We start from the raw sequence: 21,569 nt of genomic DNA on the forward strand, positions 1-21,569 counted from the left end.
ACATTGTTTTCGTCACGTTAGAGCGCCACAGCAACAATTTTCACAGCTGCCGTATGCGGTTAATGCGCGCAACACTTATCTGCGCCGAAGGCATGACAAGCATCCGCCATGGTGCTTGATCCTTCGACCTCTGTAGGGGGGCGATATTTTTCCAAGGCGAATCTCAACCAGTAATGAAGCTCGACGATCCCTCCCTCTAGTACCCAGCGGCGCGCACTGAGCCTACCGTGGCCCCGGATTACGGCTTGGATGCTTGTATCGTAGAGATAAGAGTTGGCATCCGACAAGCCCGAAGGGATAGTTTCCCGTCTGCATCCACTCTATCAAGAAATACGAGGCGGGTCTACCAGTGCTTGATCGCACTGGCGGCGTCGCCGGCGGGGCTTGGAGAATGCTTTGCGCCGTTAGCTTCGGTCCGCCACTGTGGTCGTGTATCTAGGAGCATGCATTCCCCGCCTATCGCGGTCGTACCTGGACGATATTACCGACGTCAGGAAGTAACGCCGCAGTCTTAGGAGTCAACAACCATCGCGTTGCCTTCAATCTTTAGCTACGTTAATCCGCAATGGTGCGCAAGCAAGTATCCTTGCGTAGGACATATCGCACGAGCAGCTACGCACGCGAGAATGTTGGCCTGGTATGCTTCGGGTAATCATCAACATGAGACTTAAATCTCGCCTGCCTAATCAGGTAAAGAGCTGAAGCTATGTTCGCCATGAGCTATCTGTGTTTGTCCAGGTACAGGAAGATATATGCCGCGTCGCGTACAGAGTGGCGCCGGGTGACGTCGGTCTCACGCTCCATACCTCTCCTTCAAGAAGGCTCAGTTGCCCACACGGTTTCTTCTTCACGGTCCCTGATAGTCACAGCACGAGCTTGACTTCCAACTAATCCCGGCACTGCGATCGCGAAGATGCAGCTTCTTTCACTCCTCGCTGTTGGTGGCCTCACAGCCAGTGTTTCTGCCCGAAGCGCTCGCTCTGTTGGCAAGAAGAATGAGCTCCCTCGTCCTCGTTTGACTGTTCCAGAATCGAGCCTTCATCCCCACAAGCGCCAGAGCACTCAGATCATCACTACCGAGGCCTCCAAGTGTATGTTGTGCATTACCTTTCTTTCAACACCAGCTAACACCTGCCAGCTTTCGCTGTCAACGGAACTGCTGGAGCAATCCCCGACGTCGATTTTGACATTGGCGAGTCTTACGCTGGTCTTTTACCTATCAGCAAAGCTGCTAATGAGACCTCTGAACTGTACTTCTGGTTCTTCCCATCCGAGAACCCTGATGCGAGTGACGAGATCACCATCTGGCTGAACGGTGGTCCAGGTTGCTCATCTCTTGAAGGATTTCTTCAAGAGAACGGACCGATCTCATGGCAGTACGGTTCCGGACCAGCCGCTGTTTACAACCCCTGGAATTGGGTACGTTAATATTATGGTTTCTACTCTCTTTGCATTTACTGACTTTCTCAGGCAAACCTCACCAACATGGTCTGGGTTGAGCAGCCAGTGGGAACTGGATTCACCCAAGGCAATGCTACTGCCACCTCTCAGGAGGAGACCGCTGAGGAATTCCTTGGCTTCTTCAAGAACTTTGTTGATACATTCGGTCTGCAGAACCGCAAGGTGTACATCACTGGCGAGTCATACGCCGGACGCTACGTCCCTTACATCGCGGATGCCATGTTGAGCAAAAACGACTCTACCTACTACGATGTGAAGGGTATCATGTTTTACGACCCCAGTGTAGCTGAGGATGTTCTTCTTGAGGATATTCCCGCTGTTGCCTTTGTCGACAAATGGGCTGGTCTCTTCAACTTTAACCAGACCTTTATGGACGATATCCATAACCGCTCTGAGGCCTGCGGCTACACCGAGTACATGGAGAAGTACCTGACCTTCCCCCCGCCCAGTAAGCTCCCATACCCGGACATGGATGCCAATACCGAAGGCTGCGGACTGTGGGAAGACATCTACAACGCCGTCTTCTACACCAACCCTTGCTTCGACGTATACGCCATTGCCACCACCTGCCCTCTTCTCTGGGACCCTCTCGGCTTCCCCGGCTCCTTCGACTACCTTCCTCCTAACACGGAAATCTACTTCAACCGTACCGAAGTACAAGCTGCCATCAATGCGCCCATCCAGCCCTGGGCGGAGTGCTCCAACGGCGTCCTCGACACTGACACATCTCCCCAATCTTCCTGGGAGGTTATCCCCCGCGTTATCGACGCCCTAGATCGCACCGTCATCGCACACGGCGAGCTCGACTACATCCTCCTCTACAACGGTACCCTAATGGCTATCCAAAACATGACCTGGGGCGGCATGCAAGGTTTCCAGAACCCGCCTGTCGATGACTTCTATGTGCCCTACCATGACGACCTGAGCTTGACTAGCTTGAGCGCAAAGGGCCTCATGGGAAAGACAATTACAGAGAGGAAGTTGACATTTGTTCAACAGGCTATGAGTGGGCACATGGTGCCGCAGTATCAGCCTAGCAGTGCGTACCGTCAGCTCGAGTTCTTGCTGGGCCGCATTGAGAGCTTGACATCCAGGGAGCCTTTCACTACTCTTCCCAAGACCCCTCAGAGTAACGAGACCAGCATCGTTGGAAAGAGAGATCTGGGTGTTATGCCCGGACAACTCAAGAAGTGGTTCTAGACCATTCCTCTGATGTCACGCAATGAATACGATGTAATGTGTAACTCATAAAGTACAAACCATCTCTTTGGCATCTCCTCTTCTCTTCGTGATTTTCATGTATCGTTAGCCCGCAACGTTCTCAGCTACCCTCCTACCATCTCTACCCAGCACACCCTCCTGCCTCTCTGCCCTATCCTCCGGTACCTCGGCAAAGATCTTTGTAATAGCCTCTATCGTGGTGTTGCCTCCACTAAACACAACACCAATGTTCCAAGTCTTGTCCCCAGCCTCCCTCTGAACCATATTCCTGAAATCCTCGTTGTACAATATAGTTGCCAGCCCAACGACGGCACTCGGCTCAACGAAACACTTCATCCTCTCCAGGACGAGTTTCATGGCATCTTTAATGTTCTGCTCCGTAACGGCGTATAGGGCCTGCACGTAGTCTTTGTTCGAGATGATGTTCCACGTGTGATGGCCGAGGGGTGTGCGAAGTCCGTCTGCAATGGTCAAGGTCTTGACGCTGGTGACACGTTCACCCGCTTCAACGCCTCTCCTCGCATCGTCTCCACCTTGAAAACTGGGTTCCGCGCCGAAAACACGTACGCCAGTGCCGTGCAGTGCGACTGCGATGCCACTTAGCATGCCGCCGCCACCACAGGGCGCTATGACGGCATCGAGTTTCTCACCGCTTGCAAGCAGCTCATCTACTTGGTCTTGTATCTCCAGCGCCATTGTACCTTGACCGAGGATGATGTGAGGATGGTCGTATGGTGGAATTAGGGTAGCGCCTGTGTCCTTGATTACGTCTGCAACGACAGCCTCGCGTTCGGTGCTCGTGGAGCCGGAGAAATGTATATTGGCATTCTGGGCGCGGGTCCCGGCTATCTTAGAGGGCGTGGAGATAGAGGGCATGACGATGTGGGCGGGGATGGAGAAGGTCTTTGCAGCAAGCGCAAGGGCCTGCGCGTGGTTTCCTGGTGTTGATGTTAGCCATGCCGCCGAGCCCCCTTGGGACGTGGTTGTAGATGTACCACTGCTATGTGTGACTACTCCCTTCCTCTGCACTTGCTCCAGCCCCTCTTTCTCAATCAATCGCGTTACGGCATGGAAGGCTCCGCGTACTTTGAACGCGCCAATGCGCTGCAAATTCTCGCACTTGAAGAAGAGCTTAACCCTCGGGTGCGCGGGCTCTTGGCCCTCCCATTGTGTTCCTTGCAGGGCTTCGGGTGCTTGACGAGTATTGGCGAGGTTGGTCAAGGTGGTGTTGGTCAAGACGGGCGTGTCGTGGATGTGCGGTTTGATAAGGGCGTGGGCGGCTTCGACCGAGGCGCGCGTCAGGGAAGCAGGCGGTGCTGGAGAGGACATTGTCGCCGCTGGGGAGGAGGATCACAACGAAAGGAGCGCATGCTGGGGAGCATCGTACAAGACGTGACTCAGCGGAGAAAGAAAGAGCGATATGGTGGGGAAAGCTGGCGTGTGGAGGATGGCGTGGGGAAAGATCCCGCGAGTCATGTTGCGGCAGCCCAGAGATCAACCTTGGAATTCTCCTCCGATGCTCTGCACTACGAGCTCTAGAAGCTTTTGATACCTTCGTCGTCGCTTGGCATCGACGATGCGAGTAATTCAAGGTCCATGGCGTGCCGCGCCTGGCCCTACTCGAACCTGACGTACGGAAATATCACAACGGACCGTCAACGCTCGCATACGAGCACGCAAGATCTTGGATAAAGATGTAGCGACGGTGTGGAGACAATCGTTCAGCCATATTACACGTGAGTCTTCAGATAAGCAACTGGGACCAAGCAGCAACCAAGCAAGGCCATGCTTCGCTCGCCAGCTTGATACACACCATGTCCAGCTCTGGGCAAGTGCACAGTCAGCCTAATAAAGACTGCATTTGGCGAAGTAGATGAGCAATACAATGAGAGCGTGAGAGGCAAAAGAGATCTAAGAACAGATTATTGGTTGCCAATGATAACACGAGCAAGAGAAGTCACACATGAACGGTAAGCCGATGTGCTAGGAATTGGGTCTAGTGAGCCGTATATTCCCAAGTATTGCAAGAATAGCGGCGCAGGAAAATGCAGCGGCCTGTGCCGGTTGCTATGGAAAAGCGTCAGTAAATAGCATAGTTCGTACCGCATGCCGATGGAGCATGATGATACTGTGATACGATACTGTGAGAGACAGAGTAGTAAGCTGAGGGTTGCGAAGTATGGACATGTTGTTGGCGTAGGAACGATCGAAGGGCAGCTACGATGGGAAACAGGCCGCGCAAGTGGGTAATTCTGCGTAGGCCCGTGCACATAAGTGCTGCCATCGCGATTTCACAACGCGGTTTGACTCTTGCAAAATCCTACAGAGTTCGTGTGAATAGGTTATGTGACTCTCTTGATGGAGTGGTTGCACCATGAGGAGGTCATGGTAAAGGATGTAGAGTCTACGAAAGTTCCGAGCTCGGATTCTTCGTAGCGTCTGTGCACGCTAGCATGTTCATCTCCGTTGCCAGTCATAATCCATTGTTCCCAGCCATCTCATGCAACCTTGGCAACGATTCATCGCTTTCCATGCACGAATTCGACAGATACATCTTGATGTGCTATGACCAAGAGGTCCCATGCCAGTATAGCCTCCTCGCAAGCAGAGCACTCAGAACGACAGGCATCCTATGATGGTGAGCGCAGCGGAAGCCATGAGGACGGGGACGGCTCTTTTCTGAAAAAGCCACGGTCATTCATGGCTACACTGGTATGTGGCTATATATAAAAAAAGGAGATACGAGAGCGATTTTCTGACTAGAATAGGCTTGCGACATTTGCAGATCAAGAAAGACTCGCTGTGATGAAGATCGACCAAGATGCGGTTACTGCAGGAACATGAATTTGGAGTGCACTTATCAGGCACCGCGAAATACGAAGAAAGATCAGTCTTTAACATTAGCCATCAATGCCATTCGGAGGCTGGAAGCAAAGATCGAAGATCTGACGACGGCAATTAATACTCCCAAGCCTTCGTCTGCTATTCCACTCTCACCAGCAGGACCTATCAATGACCACCAATCACCTCATACCCTGTTCTCACAACCCAGTCCAGGATATCATGTCTCAACAATACCATCTCATCACTCCCAGAACGGTAAATTGAGTATACACGAGTTGGCAATGTCGCCACAAGTTGTGGGAACTCCTGTCAAAAGTCCTTTCCCGGTCATAGAAGTCCAAGGTGCTGTGGATCTTTCCTTCAGTCAGCATCGTGTCGCGCTCTGGCCGGCCATACAACAGATTCTCCCCACTGGATTTGTCGCTGTTCGAGCAGAGCTTCCAGAGGACTACATAGTCGACATCGAGAATCGAAGAGCGCAGTTACCGATACACATCGATCGTCCATACGGCACCGCCCCGGAAAGTTGGTTGATGAGCCTTCCACAGTCGGCAGTGAAAGGACTTGCGGATGCGTACTTTGCCGTTTTTCATCGCAACATGCCAATCCTTGACAAGTATCATTTCTTCTCAAGTACGCTAGGCACAGCTATGGAGAACGAATTCGGGTATGATGTTGAAACTGCGCTAGTGCTCAACGTGCTCGCATTGGGTTGCCTAGCTGTCAAAGCTCATGAGGAAGGGGACTTCGCTCTTCCTTCGCGTCACTCTGCAGCCAGACCTGGCTTTGAACACCCAGACTGGTACGAACTTGTTGCAGACGACCCACCGGGCCTCAAGTTTTTCAACGAAGCGAGACACCGATTCGGTTTTCTCATGTGCGAGAATGATATACAAGCGGGCCAATTCTACATGCTTTCGACGCTCTACTATGCCCAGATCCTGCGACCTCTCGATTCATGGACCACCGTGAATCGGGCAGCCCTCTGCTGCGCTAGCATTCTTACCCGTTCGGGGGCAGTCGACTACGATACATGGGAAGGTGACATGCTATCGCGCCTCTTCTGGTGTACTCTGATGTACGAAACTGTCATTATACAGGAACTCGACTTACTTCCACACAGTGGACTATTGGACTATGAGCCAGATACGCCTCTACCAAAGTTCACCCAATGTCCACGGCCAAAGACTTCTATATCGGGATTGCTCACTGATGAAGACGACTCTTTCTTCAATTTCCACTTCCTCGCTCAGGCCGCTCATCGCATTATTCTGACACGCGTGAAGCAGAGTTTGTACACGTTTGCTGAGAAGGATAGCTACCCCAGCGCCAGCTTAACAGCCGAAATGCATCACCAACTCGAGCAATGGCGCGCAAACCTCCCACCGTCTCTTCAATTCTTGGACAATGACAACGCCAGTGACTCTCCCAGCCCCGCACATGTTATCGCAAAAGCCATGCTACGAAGCCGCTACCTCGTCGCAAAATTCCACATCGGCCGCCCATTTCTCTACAAAGCGCTGCACGCGCCAGCATACACCAGTGATGCAGAGTACGACGAGGTGCGCGAGGGCCTTCGAGGGGGCATGTACTGGCCGACTACCATGGGGCTTTGCACCCAGATGTTGTCGGCTCTACCAATAAAATTTGGATGGTGTTGCCAGTGCTTCGGACAGGTGCTATTGTTTCACGCCGTAGCGCGGTCGCCAGACCCAAAGTTGCGAGAAACGCTGCCGGAGGGATGGCGCGAGTGGGTAAGCATCATGATGACACTTATCGAGAGTTGTGCGAGGAATAGTCCTGGTATCGCAAAAGACTACGAGCTATTGCGCTTGCTGGATGCCTAACCCTCCGAGTGCAGCTTGAACACCTTTGCGACGCCCTACAGATTGCAACGGCGACGCTAGAGTACTCTGAAGGTATACAGGCCCTGTTATTATAATCTAACACAAGTTTGGATGAGACCCTGCATTACCCTGCCATACGTAACACAGTACCACAGATTCTCGAGCCTTGCTCCCAACACACATATCATGACCAAGTTTCCACAATCAAGAGACGACTAATCACTCATCTAGTAAAGAGCCAAGAGCGAGCAACACGAGACGAAGAAAGATACGATAAGGCATTTTCAAGCATGCACCTTTCTTGTGTTTCGAGTGATGGTGATGTTTCCGCACCGCCGCTTCAGCGTTGATCCTGCCATCTATAGCCGAGTACGAGAGGCTTGCGTGTACAAAGTAGCTAATAAGCTGACTACCACAAAGGCGCATGCGATGTCGACTGATCTAATCTAGCTCGAATCAACACTCAACAGATGGTTAGTTGAGCGTGCAGTTTTCCAGTGCTCTTGCCATTCGCATCCCAATTTTTGTCCATCGCAATTCCATGTGGATCGCTGGATGACATGGCACAGCCACAGGTTGCGCATCCCAGATCGCGTTTCAGACTTTCAGCCCCTTCCGGCGCGGCAGCTAAACCGTACGCAGTCGGTGATGGCCCCTGCATTGCTTAGGGATGGAAACAAGGATCTACCAACTCGGGTCTGACACAACTGCCACTAAACTGGGGGCGTCGGCCACCTCCTTTGAGGGAGAGGGACACTTAACTTGCCATCTTACCTTTCTTCTTGCTCCTTTTTAGCACCTGGCGCAGCACTTTTTGGCTATTCGCATACGTTGTCGTCTTCTGTTCACGCCACCTTGTTTTTGTGCGGTAGACTCTGCGACGCACGCTCCAGTTGTTGGGATTCACGATTTCTGGGGGACTCGCTGGAGAAGACTGAACTTGGATGCAGAAGACCGAGGACTGCGATTCTGGACTCGTACGCGCAGGCGAACTTGGGTCATCCTAGGCTTCTGAACCCCAGAGCGTGAACCGCGACAATGGCCGACTACACATACCAATCGCTGGCCAACATGGGGCCACAAGGGCGATGGCGACGTGTTTTATTGACCGCTATGATACCCATGGCGCTGGCTTTGGTTTACTTCAGCTATCCTTCTGCATACGTCCCGAGCAGCCTTCGGTCACAGTACGTTTGAATTGCCCTCGCATAAAGGCGTGCCTAACAAAATCACCACAGGTACCCGCACACGCAAAATGTCTCTCTACCCAAAGATGACGTCTCGATGGCGACAATAATAAAAGCCCTCTACGGTCCGATATTACACCCCATCGACGCCGCCAACTTTACCGACGAAGATGGAGACATATACAGACTATCCGGGGAACCAAAATTCAAGAGCAAGCTAGGCAAGAAGGTGCTTATATTGGACATTGATAGCCGACCGTTGACGGATAAGGGTCAGCTTATGGACCCGCATTTGAAGTGGAAGGGCATGCGCTCGTTGAGTGCGGGCATGCTGGGGCATTACATGTTCGGTACGTTGCCACGACGCATGGCAGGTCGCCAACGACAGTTCTGGCACGTGGAGCGACTCGGCTAACATGCAGCAGCACAAATACACGGTTACGATTACAAGTTCATTCGCGCACCCGATTACGCCGACCGGTGGGGCACATGGGTCAAGGTTCCAATGATGAAGGAAGCGCTCAAGACCCATGAATACATTGTCTTCATGGACTCAGACGTCATGTTCCACTACCCTCACCTGCCTCTCGAGTGGCTGCTCAACTACTGGAACATGACCGACGATACCCTTGCCATGATGTCTATCGACCCGAACGAGCCGCAGAACTACGATGCGAAGGGCAACCGATACCTCAACACCGGATTTGTCATCGCACGACAGAGCAAGAGGACACAAGAGATGTACAAGGCCTGGGCGGAATGCCCTTCTGAGACCAAGTACAAGGGCTGCGCGCATTGGAAGACAGATTGGGCGCACGAACAAGCCGCCTTTGGAAACTATCTTCGATATGACTACGACCGACCGGACGATATCCGTGTTCTCCCTTGCGTCGAAGCCAATGGCGCACCCGAGGCTGCGAACCGGGGTGGTTGCAAGGGCGTGTTTGTACGACATTTCTGGGTCGACAAAGGCCTTGTAGCTAAGAACCTGGCGGACAGCGTCATGCAGTACTTCCTACCGCGATTGCACGAGGCGTACCTGGGCTCAGCGAGTGAGCACATCGTGGATGCAAAGGGGTTCAAGCTTGAAGGTGCGGAGCTGATTGAGATGACCGAAGAGGAAAAGGCCGCTGCCAAGAAAGGGAAGGGCAAGAACCAGAAGGACGAAGGGTGGTAGGGCAACTTCGAATTAAGCGAGAGTCTCTAGGTCTTACCCAAGATACCTACGTTCGGCGCACGCGCATCTCAACCTGCTTCACCAATCTCGGAACCATCCCATGCACGATTCTCATATAGCCGTCATCTACGCCAATTTTGTATCAGGCGGGTCTCTCATGTCGGCGTCCATCGGCGTCTCATGTCTTATCATTACGTTCTTGTATAGAAAACCTCTTCAGCATGTTTTATCGTCATATTAGACTTGGGTGGGACGGACTCAAAAGAGGGGTTCCTTGATTCATGTAGGAGCGTCTTTAGGCACGATTAGCCGATCTAAATACCAATTCTTCACATTTTCGAATCGAGCGCACCTTCTACTCTTGCATTCGTAGTGAAAGCACATCAGCATGACCGACCAAACAAAGTGTAAAGAAATTCGGAGAGACATCGACATATTGGTTGATAACACGATGGAATTAGAGCAGTACTTATTGTTTCCTTTCCACCTGACCGTCTCTGAACGTTTTTCGTATGCCGTGGCTAAGCACGATTCTCTTGGAAAGAACAATTCACTGCGTCTGGCTGCCACAAAGTCGTTATCTTGCGCGAATGAAGATTGCATTAGTGCTTAATCTCAGGTATCGGAAGTTTAGGCAGGCCAGTGATTGCTGGGAAGTAGCTTCTGTTCCCCTGTTATAGCACGTTTCGTTTGCTTCGACTGTCGACTTAGACTTCATGCTCAATATCCGCGACCCTTGGTACCTTGTGCAGTCGTAAGCCACAGAAATTGGCGACAAGCTCGATCTGTGCCGGGTCAGTATGGCCTATGAAGCACGAATTAATTGCTGTCTTACGCATTGTTGGATCGTCTCAACGTCATCTCTGCTAACGCCAATGCGCCTGGTGCCGCGCAAATGCCAGGCAGTTTCTCTGGGCAGATTCTGAATCATGATGCCGCTGAGTACAGTGAGCTCGGTCTCAACGTCATTGAGAATGCTGTGATCGGACAGATAGAGTCCGTAGGTAATTTGCTTGCTCGTCCAATCTACGCTTCGTCAGCATAAGACTACAGAATGGCTAGACATTCACATGCCAAAATCCTTCTGTGAAGCTAACACATTATCGATGCCTTCTTGGTTGTGCTGGTACAAGCGACCTTGCCATGCTGCACCACGTTTTGAGTTTGCCTCGTCACATTGCCATCCTTCTCTGCCCTGCTGTCAGTTTTCACATTTGCGTACTGATGATTTCTGATCCTATACCTTGAGAATGTATAGTCCTTGTCCTCTGGCTTGGTAATTGCATCGATGTCGAAGATGGCTTCCAGTGGCTTGCACACACCCACAATGACGATGAGCTTGAACAGTGTCTCACGTATTCTTCGCATCAAAGCCTGGCGGTGTTCGGGTGTCTGGTATTCAGGTCGCTTGATAAGCTCCTTGTAGAGCAGGGGCGCGAAGCCGGGCTGTCCGCCGCCAACGATCGACGCAAGCTACAAAGAGTTAATCACTGCTCTTGTATGTGTAAAGAGGATGATCCCATACCAGAAGGACATACCATTTGTCACCTCCAAGCGACCTTGAAGGAAACTTCTCCTCTACCGTCTTGAACAGGGCAAGAGCCTCGTCATCGGTTGGGTCGCGGGGTATTGGGATCGTACTAGTCGACATAATGACTCTCTTACTATCACGGAGGAGTCTGGAGTAGCGGCACAACAACGCACTTCTCGGGACATCTGCTGACTGTCGGCATTGCGTCTTCCGATTGTCGGGATGGTGAAGCACGTACAAGGACCGATCGCGGCTGCGACGCGTCTTCAAGCTTCGGCGCGCGTCGCTCTAAAGCAGGCATGCGGGGTAGACATACCCAGGCACCACCATACTTTACGGAGAGGCTCCTCTCTCCCCGAAACTGGCATGTCCGCTTATAACACTCAACTGGGTTTCTAGGTAGATGCAGCATGTAAGCAGCAACCTGGGAAAGTCTACTTGGACTTGATCCAGAGCACCATCACGGAGCACCGTCTCCATCGACTCCAATTGTCAAAAGTTTTTCTCCTCTTTTACATACGATTACTCATTTGAAAGCAGAAGCAAAAGCCTGAGTACGACCAGGAAGCATGTCTAGTACCAATTCGTGCCACTACCTGCCTAATGGCAAGCCCAAAACCGTCATAATCACAGGCAGCGCCAATGGCATCGGTGCGAAAACAGCTCGTACCTACCATGAACATGGTTGCAATATCGTCGTAGCCGATCTTGCTTCCTCCAGCAAGGCAGCCAATGCTCTTGTCTCATCTCTACCTGAACCATCACGAGCCATTTATCACCCCACTAACATTGTTAGTTGGAGCGACATGCAAAACCTGTTTCGGGAGACAAAGAAGACATTTGGTCAAGTGGATATCGTCGTTGCGAATGCAGGGCTGATGGAAAGCAAAGGTTTCTTCGACTTTGAAGAGGACGAGCAAGGAGAACTAATGGAGGCGGTTGAAGCTGGCAAGATTATCGATGTTAATCTGAAAGGTACTATGAATAGTAAGCCATTGAATCACGCATTCCTTCCAGGCCTATCTCTGATACTGAGTAGCTCTCCGGATGGCTATGCACTCGATGAAATCGAACCCACTAGACTTGGACGGTGCACGAGGCTCGATCGTACTCATAGCCTCAACGTCTGGGTACTTCGGTGGAACTGGCGTAGTCTCATATGTCTCTTCTAAGCATGGCGTAGTAGGTTTAGCGCGAGCCTCACAGACTGTTGCCCAGCAGCTCAGTATCCGAGTCAATGTCGTAGCACCCTTCTTCACCCCTACGCACATTACCTCAGGTTACTCAGAGAAGTGGAAGGACTATGGTTTGCCAGCAAATACAACTGCAGATGTAGCTAATGCTATTGTGACCACAAGTATGCACCCTGAGAGACAGGGCCATAGCATGATGGTGAGTCTACAACAACGTCGTAGGAAGTTGCCCTTTGGAAGAAGTAGTGCTGATATCAGTTTCCAGGTCGCAGGCAACTTGGTGAGAGAGATTGAAGTGGCAAGAACAAGCGCAATGAAAGATTGGCTAGGAGTGGAGATATTCGATATTATGACGAGAGGCGGCAAGTTCTTCAACGACCTGGGCGGCTATACACTGCCTAAAGCACGGTCCTAAAATCTCTCACTACATTATTTCACACCCGAGTAGTATAGCGAAAGCTCGCTACATGCAAGCTCGACTGGCTTCTTCTGGCGACGTTGTACAGTAGCGGCGAAAGCATTGCTATGAGAGCCTATCATGTAAAAGTAGAGCGACAACATGGCAGCTTTGCATGTCACGTGTTGTGTTGGATTGCATCGATTATGGTGCGAAATTTTACACATGGAACGGCTGAAATACTATTGGGTGATGTGTAGGAGTAATAGACTTCACGAGCCGATCACAGGGTTCATTTTCGGCTTAGTAATTCAGGAGCTTTGGCCCGGTGACGTTTTCCACAGCCCTCGGTATCGCCCACCTTGTACAATCTGTCTAAACGTCAATTGAGGCCTCACGACGGACTGTTTGCACCATGGCATCTTCAAGACTAGTTGCTCGCTCGACGCGCGCCCTCTTCTCCCTCCAGCGCACCCAATGCCGTACTTTCAGCATTTCCACTATCCGCCACAATGAGTTTGAAGCCCTCAACAAGCGCACCAACGACACCTCCGAGACGTACCGCAAATACCAAATCGAGAGGCCGCTGAACCCTCACCTTACCAACACCACCTCTACTATTGCCAATGAAATGCCTTCGATTGGTGAAGACGCTGCCCCGCCCGAATTGATCACCAATGCCGACAGCAAATTCACACCTAAAGACTCTGTGCCTGAGAACACTAAGCGCATGACGGGCGGAACACAGGGCAGCAAGGATCAGGACGTCAGCGGGGCAAACAGCGAACTAGGTGTTGGCGAGATGGAAGGCGCCAAGTTCAAGGTCGAGCCTATTCGCAGGACTGGAGAAGACCCCAACACTATGCGTGCGAGGTTATTATGTCCGTTCATACATTGCCCATCTCCTATTCCTCACCGCATATACAACATCGGTACCTGGGCGAAGCATGGCTAACGAGTAATTAGATCAGAGCCGCAAGAGGGGAACCCTAGAAAGTGATCTCCTTCTCAGCACCTTCGCCGACGCCCACCTAAGCACCATGTCTCCTTCATTGATGCAGCAGTACGACACTTTCCTCGACGAAAACGACTGGGACATTTACTACTGGGCAACTCAAGAGCCCACACCCACGTCCCACGAGACAGCCGAGGGCGGTGGCTCTGCAATGTCTACCGCCAACGCACAGGGCATGGATGCAACGGCACAGACGAAGTTGCCTGAGAAGGACGAGCGTAAGAGACAACCTGGAGAGGGTGAATGGGCGCAGACGGTCGGCACTTTCAAGCCTGCGTATAGGCCTGTGCCTAGCAGGTGGAAGGGTAGTGAAATTCTGAGCTTGCTCCGGAGGCATGTCAACGAGCGTAAGGCAGGAGGTGTCATCGAGGGCGAGGGTAAAACACAACAGGAAGGCAAGGGTCTGGGCATGATGCCCGAGATCAAGAACTTCGATCAGTAAAGCAACCATCTCACTTTTGTTCATCTTGTCCTGTAGGTTTACTGTATAGATAATACTCTTAACCGTCCTTTCATGTCCTGTATATCTCTCAACTGTTTCACCCACAGGCCATCTTTGCACTTCTTCCGGGATCCTTGCTGTCATGCTCTCTTTTTTTTTTTCTTACCACAACGTACATTGCGCAAACGAGACACCACATAATTACTAGCCTGTATTTCCTCTTGAGTTACTTGATCCGGAACTCATTTCCTCCGTTTTACGCATTTCCGCACCAACTCCCACGTGTTCTGCGGCAATTCTAGTTAGATTTCCCCGGAGCTTTATGTCATTACCCCGGTTCAATTGCCCCACACGGCAAAGCTCGCTTCGGCATTTCATATGTTTCGAAACCACGCCTGGTATACCGGCGCCGGCTATTATTGGAGGAAGTACTATTTCTCACTCTTCTAGACTGATCATTCGGTGTCACGTTCAAATGCAAATGGCTGACGGTGTAAATTGAAGGGGATGTGTTGCCGCATGTAGAGGTCTGTCCGCCATTCTCAAACGTTGCTCTCCAGTGACGGGTTATATGATGAGTCCTGGTATATAGCTGCTGGTTCTTGGGTGGTTGAGAGGCATCCCATCTTCAGCATCGATCATCCTCGTTCGCGATGCGGTTTACGTCTCTTCTCCTCTTTGCCAGTGCGGCACTCGCCGCCCTGCCCTACAAAGGCGCAGATTGGTCTTCCCTTCTTATCGAGGAAGCAGCCGGCAAAAAGTACAAAAACGCGGCTGGTACGGTCCAGCCCCTTGAGACCATTCTCAAAAACAGCGGCGTAAATACTGTTCGCCAACGCATATGGGTAAACCCCTCAGATGGGAACTACAACCTCGATTACAACCTCAAACTTGCCAAACGCGCGAAAGCGGCCGGTTTAGGCATTTACCTCGACTTCCACTACAGCGACAACTGGGCCGACCCAGGCAAACAAGTCGTACCAGCAGCGTGGAAATCGCTAAATCGCGAGGCCCTCATCAAGCAGGTGTACGACTACACCAAGAACGTGATCAATACCTTCTCCACCAACGGCATCACCCTCAATCTCGTTAGCATCGGCAATGAAATCACACCCGGCCTCTTGTTCCCTATTGGCCAACTCTCTGGCACCGATGGACCGAAGAACGTTGCTGCGCTACTTAAATCAGCATCCAAAGCCATCAAAGAGTCCTCCATGAGCCCCAAGCCCAAGATCATGATCCATCTAGACAATGGCTGGAACTGGGAGACACAGCAGTGGTGGTACGACCTCGTGCTAGGATCAGGTGGTGGGCTGTCGGCCGCAGACTATGATGTCCAGGGTGTATCCTACTACCCCTTCTACAACAGCGCTGCCACGCTATCTGCGCTCAGCACAAGCTTGAACAATATGGCGAAAAAGTATGGCAAGGAGGTCATGGTTGTTGAGACAAATTGGCCGAGTTACTGCCCTAACCCATCAACTGCTTTCCCTGCGGATGTGAAGAGCATTCCAATCAGTGTAGATGGCCAGACGCAGTGGATGAAGGAGGTTGCGAAGCGTGTGGCTGCTGTTCCAAACGGTAAGGGTACAGGTCTTTTCTACTGGGAGCCAGCTTGGATTGAGAACCCAGGGCTGGGTAGCAGTTGTGGGTGGAACCTCATGGTTGGGGATGACGGCAAGGTCATGAGTAGTCTGGCCGTTTTCGGCAGCATCTGAGTGACCATTCTCTGTCGCTTCAAAACTGTAAATATTACACGCGTTAGCACATCAGCAAGACTATATCAGGAACATTAAACAAACTCCCAAGTGTTCGCGTGTGATCGCAACTCACCCACGTATCAATATGAACGAGTTGAACAAAAAACACATGAAAGTGAAAAGTATTAAAAAGCAATGACAATGGTCAGAACACATTTCGGGTGGTCAAGCCATCTTTGATGTTTGGGTGGTTTCATTGAGTACATAGCAGTGAAGCAGTGCAGACTCCTTTCCCTCCCTAGTCAAAAAGCAGCCCAGTCCATTCCGAATGTGCAAAGGAAGATGTGTCAGGGTTCGTGATGGCATCATATCCTTCCGCTAAATGCCTTTTCGTAACCTCATTGCGCCCGCAGCAAATGATCAACCTACTGCTCCTCAGAGTAACCCTCACCACCAGCTGGCTGGGCCTCGCCCTCGCCCTGCTCGGCCTGCCTGGCCTGCTCTGCGGCTTGCTGAGCAGCGATGGCCTTGGCGCCGTAGTCTTGCGACATGGGCTGGACAACGGGCTGCTCCTCCTTGGGCTCGATGATGGTGACGGAGTCGGGGAGAGTCTTGGATGGGCCGGCCTTGCCCTCGGGGTCGGAGCCGCGCATGATCTTAACCTTAATACCGAGGACACCCTGGCGGAGCAGGACGTGGCGGGTAGCGTGGTCAATGAAGTCCTTGGCGGGCTGACCGGAGTGGATCATGAAACCGTCCTGTATGACGTTAGTATGCCAATTCCTACTGTATCCCATGTGCGTATGCCTACAGTGAACTTCATGCTCTTGGCACGGGCGGCCCTGAGCTTTCCGGAAACAACAACCTCGCAACCCTTAGCGCCAGACTCCATGATGAACCTCAGGACACCGTAGCAAGCCCTTCGGACGGCCAGACCATTGAGAAGCTTGTATCGGAGGGACTCGCACTGGGCGACGGCGGAGAGACCACGGTTCTGAACCTTGGCGGCGTAGAGGGAGACGGAGTTCTCGGGGAACTTGAATCGCTTCTGGATGAGCGAGGTGAGCTCACGGATGCGGCGACCCTGCTCTCCAAGAACCTCCTGGGTGTGTGTGGCGCGGATGATGATGTCGGTGACAGTGGGGGTGACGCGGACCTCGACGCCGGAGTAGCCCTCCTCGGCCAGCTCGCGCTGGAAGAACTCGTTCAGCTCGGCGTAGAAGACACCGTCTGTAGGAGGTGATGTTAGCGACCGGTCTGTCTGTGTGCGCAATGCCCCTCATATCTCGCATTCGACGTCTTGAGCCTCGTGGGTTCTATGCCACGCTGCAATGACCCAAGATGCCCCTCTCTTGCATGCTCCGTCTTCTACTTGTAGGGAGGGTATATCGTACCAGCAACGAACTTTCTCCTCTTGGAGCTGCAGGCCGTCAGTACTCATTCCCAGTTGCGCGTCTTTGCCATGCGATGGCGTGCAGGTAAACTCACATTGCGGTTTGAGTGGTGGCCATTTTGTCGAACTGTGGAAGGGCGTATCTGAACTCCGGGCGTGGGTGTTCAGAAAAGTCGAGCCGTTGTTATTGAAGTCGTAGTTGATTTCCGTGAGAGAGCGACCAAAATGCTAAGCGAAGCAAGTGGGCGCTAAAGCTCGGACCACATCCATTCATCATACGAAGAGGCTCATAGATAGCAGCATCTGGTCCCCCAATCATGAAAGCGTCAAGCAGTACACATAATAATTTCACCTGGTATAAAATATAATATTCGGTAACTGCATGCAAGAGTTTCCCAAACGCCGGTCAATGCCAAGCCCAGTCTCAGTCTTCCCAAAGCGCCGCCGCGCCATCATCTCCTCCCTTCACCTCCTCCCTTCACATGCTAGAGATGCTCGATGGGGCCCTCAGGTAGCAGGGGCTCGTTCTTCCTTTCCACACATGCCTTGATCGGCGGACGAATGAGGTCATTGAACAAGAAGGTACCGTACACTAGCAGAGCGAAACCCGCAACCTGAAGCCACTTGAACGTCTCCCAACCAAGGCCAAGCGACACGATCCAGATAAAGAGTGTGCGGCAAGTATCAATCGTGGAGCGCGAAGTAGCGGAGACGGTCCGAGTTACGGATAGACCGAAGAAGTTGAAGCCACTGCAACATGTTAGCGAGGATTGAGGATATGAATGGAAGAAGACATACCCAATGCTGACCATGATCAACAGCGAGGACACTGCGATGGCACGGTAGTGCGTCATCTGGTACAGTCCCTCTCTGGCGTTGAAGTATCCAGTTCCGATGGCGAAATGTAGGATGATCATGCCAATGAGCGTAACCAAGAAGCCAAAAATACCCTCCCAGCCTACAACCTTAATTGGCTCCATAGCATACTTCTCCATGATCCTCTCTTCAAGCACGAACTGTGTCGCAGTGAAGATTTGCGCACCAGCAATAAGCAGGACACCGATAATGGTCATGGCGGCCTGCGAAGTCGCCGCGTCGACACCAACTGAGCCGGTTGCCTCATCATGAATCGATTGATGACCGGGCGAAGCTTTGTCATCTTTGGTGATAGCACCTGCGAGTCCGACGACAGCGACACCAGCTACGACAACAAAGAGCGAGAACCACTTGTAGAGACCAAGATGGCGCTTGAGGAACCACACGCTGAACAAACCGACAAAAAGGACCAATGCGCCTCTGGTCATCTGATAGATACTAGCAGCGACAAACAGCAGGCCAACATTCATGAGCGTGGTTCCGGCAATATCGCAGCAGGCCGGAAGCGCCAACAAGAAGATGCTGCGTCCCTCGAGCGGTATTCTGCCCTCGTCATCGGGATGTGCGGGCCTCAACGGGTTGGCGACAGCACCCGTTTCACTGTCATCTGACCCTTCATTATCTGGAATGGCCTCGTAGCCGGCCTTTGCGCTGGCATACCGCTGGTAGAGTTGGAAGACACCAATCACCAGCCAGCAACCCATTTCACCCATGAACATCTGAAGGGTCTGCAGGACAGGTTGTTCGAAATGGTCGCGATGTTTCGGCGAAGGGGAGTCGCAGTTGTTGACGCATTGCATGTCCTAGTTGCGCGCAGTCAGCATTTGGCTACAGGGGAGCTGCACGGAGGGCTTTACGTACTTGGTACTTGGTTAGCAGTGTGTTACACACACCCGTCAACAGCATCATAGCCACCAAGAACGGCACTGCAGCTTTGACCGCCATGATGGAGATGAGTCGAGCTTCCGGAGCTCAGCAACGCTTATCGGACGCGGTATCGCAAAGTGATGGGTTGTGGACAAGAACGCAAGCTGTGTCCAGATGGAATGCGGGGGGAGATGAGGTGGAGGGATAACAGAGTCGAGATCGAGGCAGCGACGGCAAGGTACTAGGCAGCTCTGAGCTGCGACCCGTGACGGTTGATGGCCGAGTGAGGCGCGTGAGGCTGCGTGACGACTGATGCGCCTCGGCGATAAGAGATGGCGCTAACGTCCGGCTGCGTTCCCGACCGTCTCTGCAATAGAAGCATCCTTGCAGCTGCGTCTCTGTTCCCCAGTTTCTATTCACTCTTGCTTCTTTTCATTCATTCAATACTCCCCGCGCATACTCTACCTGTAGTCCGACACGTCTGTGGTTCTTGCAACGGAAAGCATCCCTAGCCTGTCGGAATCGCCGTCGCTATTCCAAACTGTCTCACACTGCCCGTTCGGGTGATGGGGACGCGTGACCTGGTCAGTCACGGTGCCTAAGGAGCATTTCCGCAATCGGATCAGTGCACATCGCCTGTGTTCCTTTTTGAAGACACAACTATGAAATTCAATGGGTATCTAGGTCTATGCGATAGTTCGCGCTCTGTACCTGAAATGGCAAAGTACTTTTGAACTAAAATAACGACATATCGGGTGCGACGAGACTCTCCAATCCAAATTACAAGAACCACCTAAAGTCTGGGTTCTTGGGTCCATCTCTCAGTTTCTCGGTTGAAACATCCCTAGCAGTGTGGTTGACGCCCTGTTTCGCGTTCCTCCTCTTATTGTCTACAACCATGTAGGCACCCAGCAGCGCTGCACACAAACATCCAGTCGCTCCGAAAGCTGCAGTAGTCGCCAGCGCAGGGATGTACTCTGGCGCATCCTGTGGCCTGAAGATGTTCGAACTAACGACACCCATCAAGTTTGCCAGCGGCACACCAACCGAGGTAAGGGTTACACGCCGGTTCTCGTCGGCGACGTTGTTGTTGTACCATGTGGAGAGGAGAACGGAAGGTGCAGATGTACCCCATGTCATCATGAAGCAGGCGAAGTAGGCAACGGTAAGGGATTGTTCTACGTCAATGGTGGCGTAGATGATGAAGCCGATGAATGTGAGCAGAAAGCCGAGAGCGATGAACGGGAAGCGGAGACGAGTAAAGTCCGAGGCAAAAGCCAAGATGAGAAGAACGATTGCTCCAACGATGTTGGGCGCTACAGTATAAAGGTTCGTCTTGATGTGATCGTATCCTAGTCGCGCGACAATCTGTGGCAGAAATAGCGATACGGACTGCAGCGGTACACCGAGACAGATTTCAATGGCTAGGAAGCCATAGGTTGATGCCTCTTTGAAAATACCAAGAGCGTCTTTTAGATTGAACTTTTGGTCAACGACCGATGAAGAGTCGATCTGGATACGCGTGTATGCGAGTTGCTTCTCTGACTCATTGAGGAATTTGGCTTCGAAGGCGTTCTTGGGGAGGTACCAGTAGGCGAAGAAGGAGAAGCAGACTGTGAGTGCTCCCTCAATAATAAACAGGTAACGCCACGAGTCAAGCTTTGACTCGATTTGGAATACACCGAAAGCGAGCAGTCCACTGAATGCGTTTGCAATATTGGAAGCGGCATAGAATAATGCCAGTCGTCTGGCAAGCTCTCCTCGACGGTAGAAGGTGGTCAAGTAGTAGATGACCAATGGGAAGAATGCAGACTCAGCCATACCTGTGTAACGTTAGTTGTACATCCATGCACACTTTCAAATCGAATACTCACCCAAAAACCATCGTAGAGCCATCATACCACTCCAATTCTGCACGCTAGCAGCGAGCAGAGTCGCACTACCGAAGCAGAACATCATGATCGGCAGCACACGATGCGGCCCGTATTTCTTTCCCAGCATACCAATCGGTGGCGCGAAGATGACATATGGTACGTAGAAGATACTTAGCATGATGTTGTATTGGTTGCCCACGAAACCAAGATCTTTGTCCATGCCGTCCGTCTTTGCGTTGCCTAGATTGCCCTTGTCGAGCGCGTTGAAGAGATACATGACAGCCAGCATGGGCAGAATCCTGAGATCAAACTTCCACGTCAGAGCCTTCTCGTGCTCATATGTAGGCAGATGCTCGGTCGTTCCTTCGACTGGTACAGGTGCGTTGGCATCTTTGGACGAGGATAGGGAGGCCGTGACTTCGAGGCCGTCTTTCGCGAGCTCAGGATCTTTGTTCGTCGACATATTGATAATTCAAGATGTCGAGAACGCGTTCAGATATTGAAGAACCTAGATGAGATGTCGAACTCGGGAGCGACGCAATCT

General features: G+C 51.9%; 11 protein-coding genes across 11 annotated transcripts; 6 read left to right on the top strand and 5 right to left on the bottom strand.

Annotated features, from left to right (window-relative positions):
- Positions 1 to 913: 913 nt before the first annotated feature.
- Positions 914 to 2,661, top strand: AA0111_g10303 (putative serine carboxypeptidase; the record flags this gene model as incomplete). The annotated part of the gene is made up of 3 exons (XM_028644038.1): positions 914 to 1,091; positions 1,139 to 1,419; positions 1,471 to 2,661. The coding sequence occupies 3 exons, from the start codon at positions 914 to 916 to the stop codon at positions 2,659 to 2,661; spliced, it is 1,650 nt and encodes a 549-aa protein (XP_028502066.1).
- Positions 2,662 to 2,766: 105 nt separating this feature from the next.
- On the bottom strand, positions 2,767 to 4,011 carry AA0111_g10304 (hypothetical protein; the record flags this gene model as incomplete). The annotated part of the gene is made up of 2 exons (XM_028644039.1): positions 2,767 to 3,620; positions 3,678 to 4,011. 2 exons carry the CDS (start codon positions 4,009 to 4,011, stop codon positions 2,767 to 2,769), a joined length of 1,188 nt encoding a protein of 395 aa, XP_028502069.1.
- A 1,796-nt stretch (positions 4,012 to 5,807) lies between these two features.
- Positions 5,808 to 7,373, top strand: AA0111_g10305 (hypothetical protein; the record flags this gene model as incomplete). The annotated part of the gene is made up of 1 exon (XM_028644040.1): positions 5,808 to 7,373. One exon carries the CDS (start codon positions 5,808 to 5,810, stop codon positions 7,371 to 7,373), a length of 1,566 nt encoding a protein of 521 aa, XP_028502068.1.
- A 1,038-nt stretch (positions 7,374 to 8,411) lies between these two features.
- On the top strand, positions 8,412 to 9,737 carry AA0111_g10306 (hypothetical protein; the record flags this gene model as incomplete). The annotated part of the gene is made up of 3 exons (XM_028644041.1): positions 8,412 to 8,560; positions 8,612 to 8,910; positions 8,986 to 9,737. The coding sequence occupies 3 exons, from the start codon at positions 8,412 to 8,414 to the stop codon at positions 9,735 to 9,737; spliced, it is 1,200 nt and encodes a 399-aa protein (XP_028502071.1).
- A 707-nt stretch (positions 9,738 to 10,444) lies between these two features.
- AA0111_g10307 (hypothetical protein) lies at positions 10,445 to 11,388 on the bottom strand (the record flags this gene model as incomplete). The annotated part of the gene is made up of 5 exons (XM_028644042.1): positions 10,445 to 10,522; positions 10,573 to 10,763; positions 10,890 to 10,927; positions 10,981 to 11,210; positions 11,263 to 11,388. The coding sequence occupies 5 exons, from the start codon at positions 11,386 to 11,388 to the stop codon at positions 10,445 to 10,447; spliced, it is 663 nt and encodes a 220-aa protein (XP_028502070.1).
- A 449-nt stretch (positions 11,389 to 11,837) lies between these two features.
- Positions 11,838 to 12,876, top strand: AA0111_g10308 (hypothetical protein; the record flags this gene model as incomplete). Its single annotated transcript, XM_028644043.1, has 3 exons — positions 11,838 to 12,255; positions 12,308 to 12,660; positions 12,727 to 12,876. 3 exons carry the CDS (start codon positions 11,838 to 11,840, stop codon positions 12,874 to 12,876), a joined length of 921 nt encoding a protein of 306 aa, XP_028502063.1.
- Positions 12,877 to 13,273: 397 nt separating this feature from the next.
- Positions 13,274 to 14,315, top strand: AA0111_g10309 (hypothetical protein; the record flags this gene model as incomplete). The annotated part of the gene is made up of 2 exons (XM_028644044.1): positions 13,274 to 13,739; positions 13,825 to 14,315. 2 exons carry the CDS (start codon positions 13,274 to 13,276, stop codon positions 14,313 to 14,315), a joined length of 957 nt encoding a protein of 318 aa, XP_028502062.1.
- Positions 14,316 to 14,968: 653 nt separating this feature from the next.
- AA0111_g10310 (putative arabinogalactan endo-beta-1,4-galactanase A) lies at positions 14,969 to 16,033 on the top strand (the record flags this gene model as incomplete). Its single annotated transcript, XM_028644046.1, has 1 exon — positions 14,969 to 16,033. One exon carries the CDS (start codon positions 14,969 to 14,971, stop codon positions 16,031 to 16,033), a length of 1,065 nt encoding a protein of 354 aa, XP_028502103.1.
- A 407-nt stretch (positions 16,034 to 16,440) lies between these two features.
- AA0111_g10311 (40S ribosomal protein) lies at positions 16,441 to 17,526 on the bottom strand (the record flags this gene model as incomplete). The annotated part of the gene is made up of 4 exons (XM_028644047.1): positions 16,441 to 16,773; positions 16,827 to 17,245; positions 17,410 to 17,435; positions 17,504 to 17,526. The coding sequence occupies 4 exons, from the start codon at positions 17,524 to 17,526 to the stop codon at positions 16,441 to 16,443; spliced, it is 801 nt and encodes a 266-aa protein (XP_028502104.1).
- Positions 17,527 to 17,893: 367 nt separating this feature from the next.
- AA0111_g10312 (hypothetical protein) lies at positions 17,894 to 19,229 on the bottom strand (the record flags this gene model as incomplete). The annotated part of the gene is made up of 3 exons (XM_028644048.1): positions 17,894 to 18,158; positions 18,207 to 19,087; positions 19,146 to 19,229. 3 exons carry the CDS (start codon positions 19,227 to 19,229, stop codon positions 17,894 to 17,896), a joined length of 1,230 nt encoding a protein of 409 aa, XP_028502101.1.
- A 702-nt stretch (positions 19,230 to 19,931) lies between these two features.
- On the bottom strand, positions 19,932 to 21,488 carry AA0111_g10313 (putative transporter; the record flags this gene model as incomplete). The annotated part of the gene is made up of 2 exons (XM_028644049.1): positions 19,932 to 20,974; positions 21,026 to 21,488. 2 exons carry the CDS (start codon positions 21,486 to 21,488, stop codon positions 19,932 to 19,934), a joined length of 1,506 nt encoding a protein of 501 aa, XP_028502102.1.
- Positions 21,489 to 21,569: the final 81 nt, after the last annotated feature.

Source organism: Alternaria arborescens, assembly GCF_004154835.1.
Source record: "Alternaria arborescens strain FERA 675 chromosome Unknown contig_34, whole genome shotgun sequence".
NCBI classification, from domain to species: Eukaryota; Fungi; Ascomycota; class Dothideomycetes; order Pleosporales; family Pleosporaceae; genus Alternaria; species Alternaria arborescens.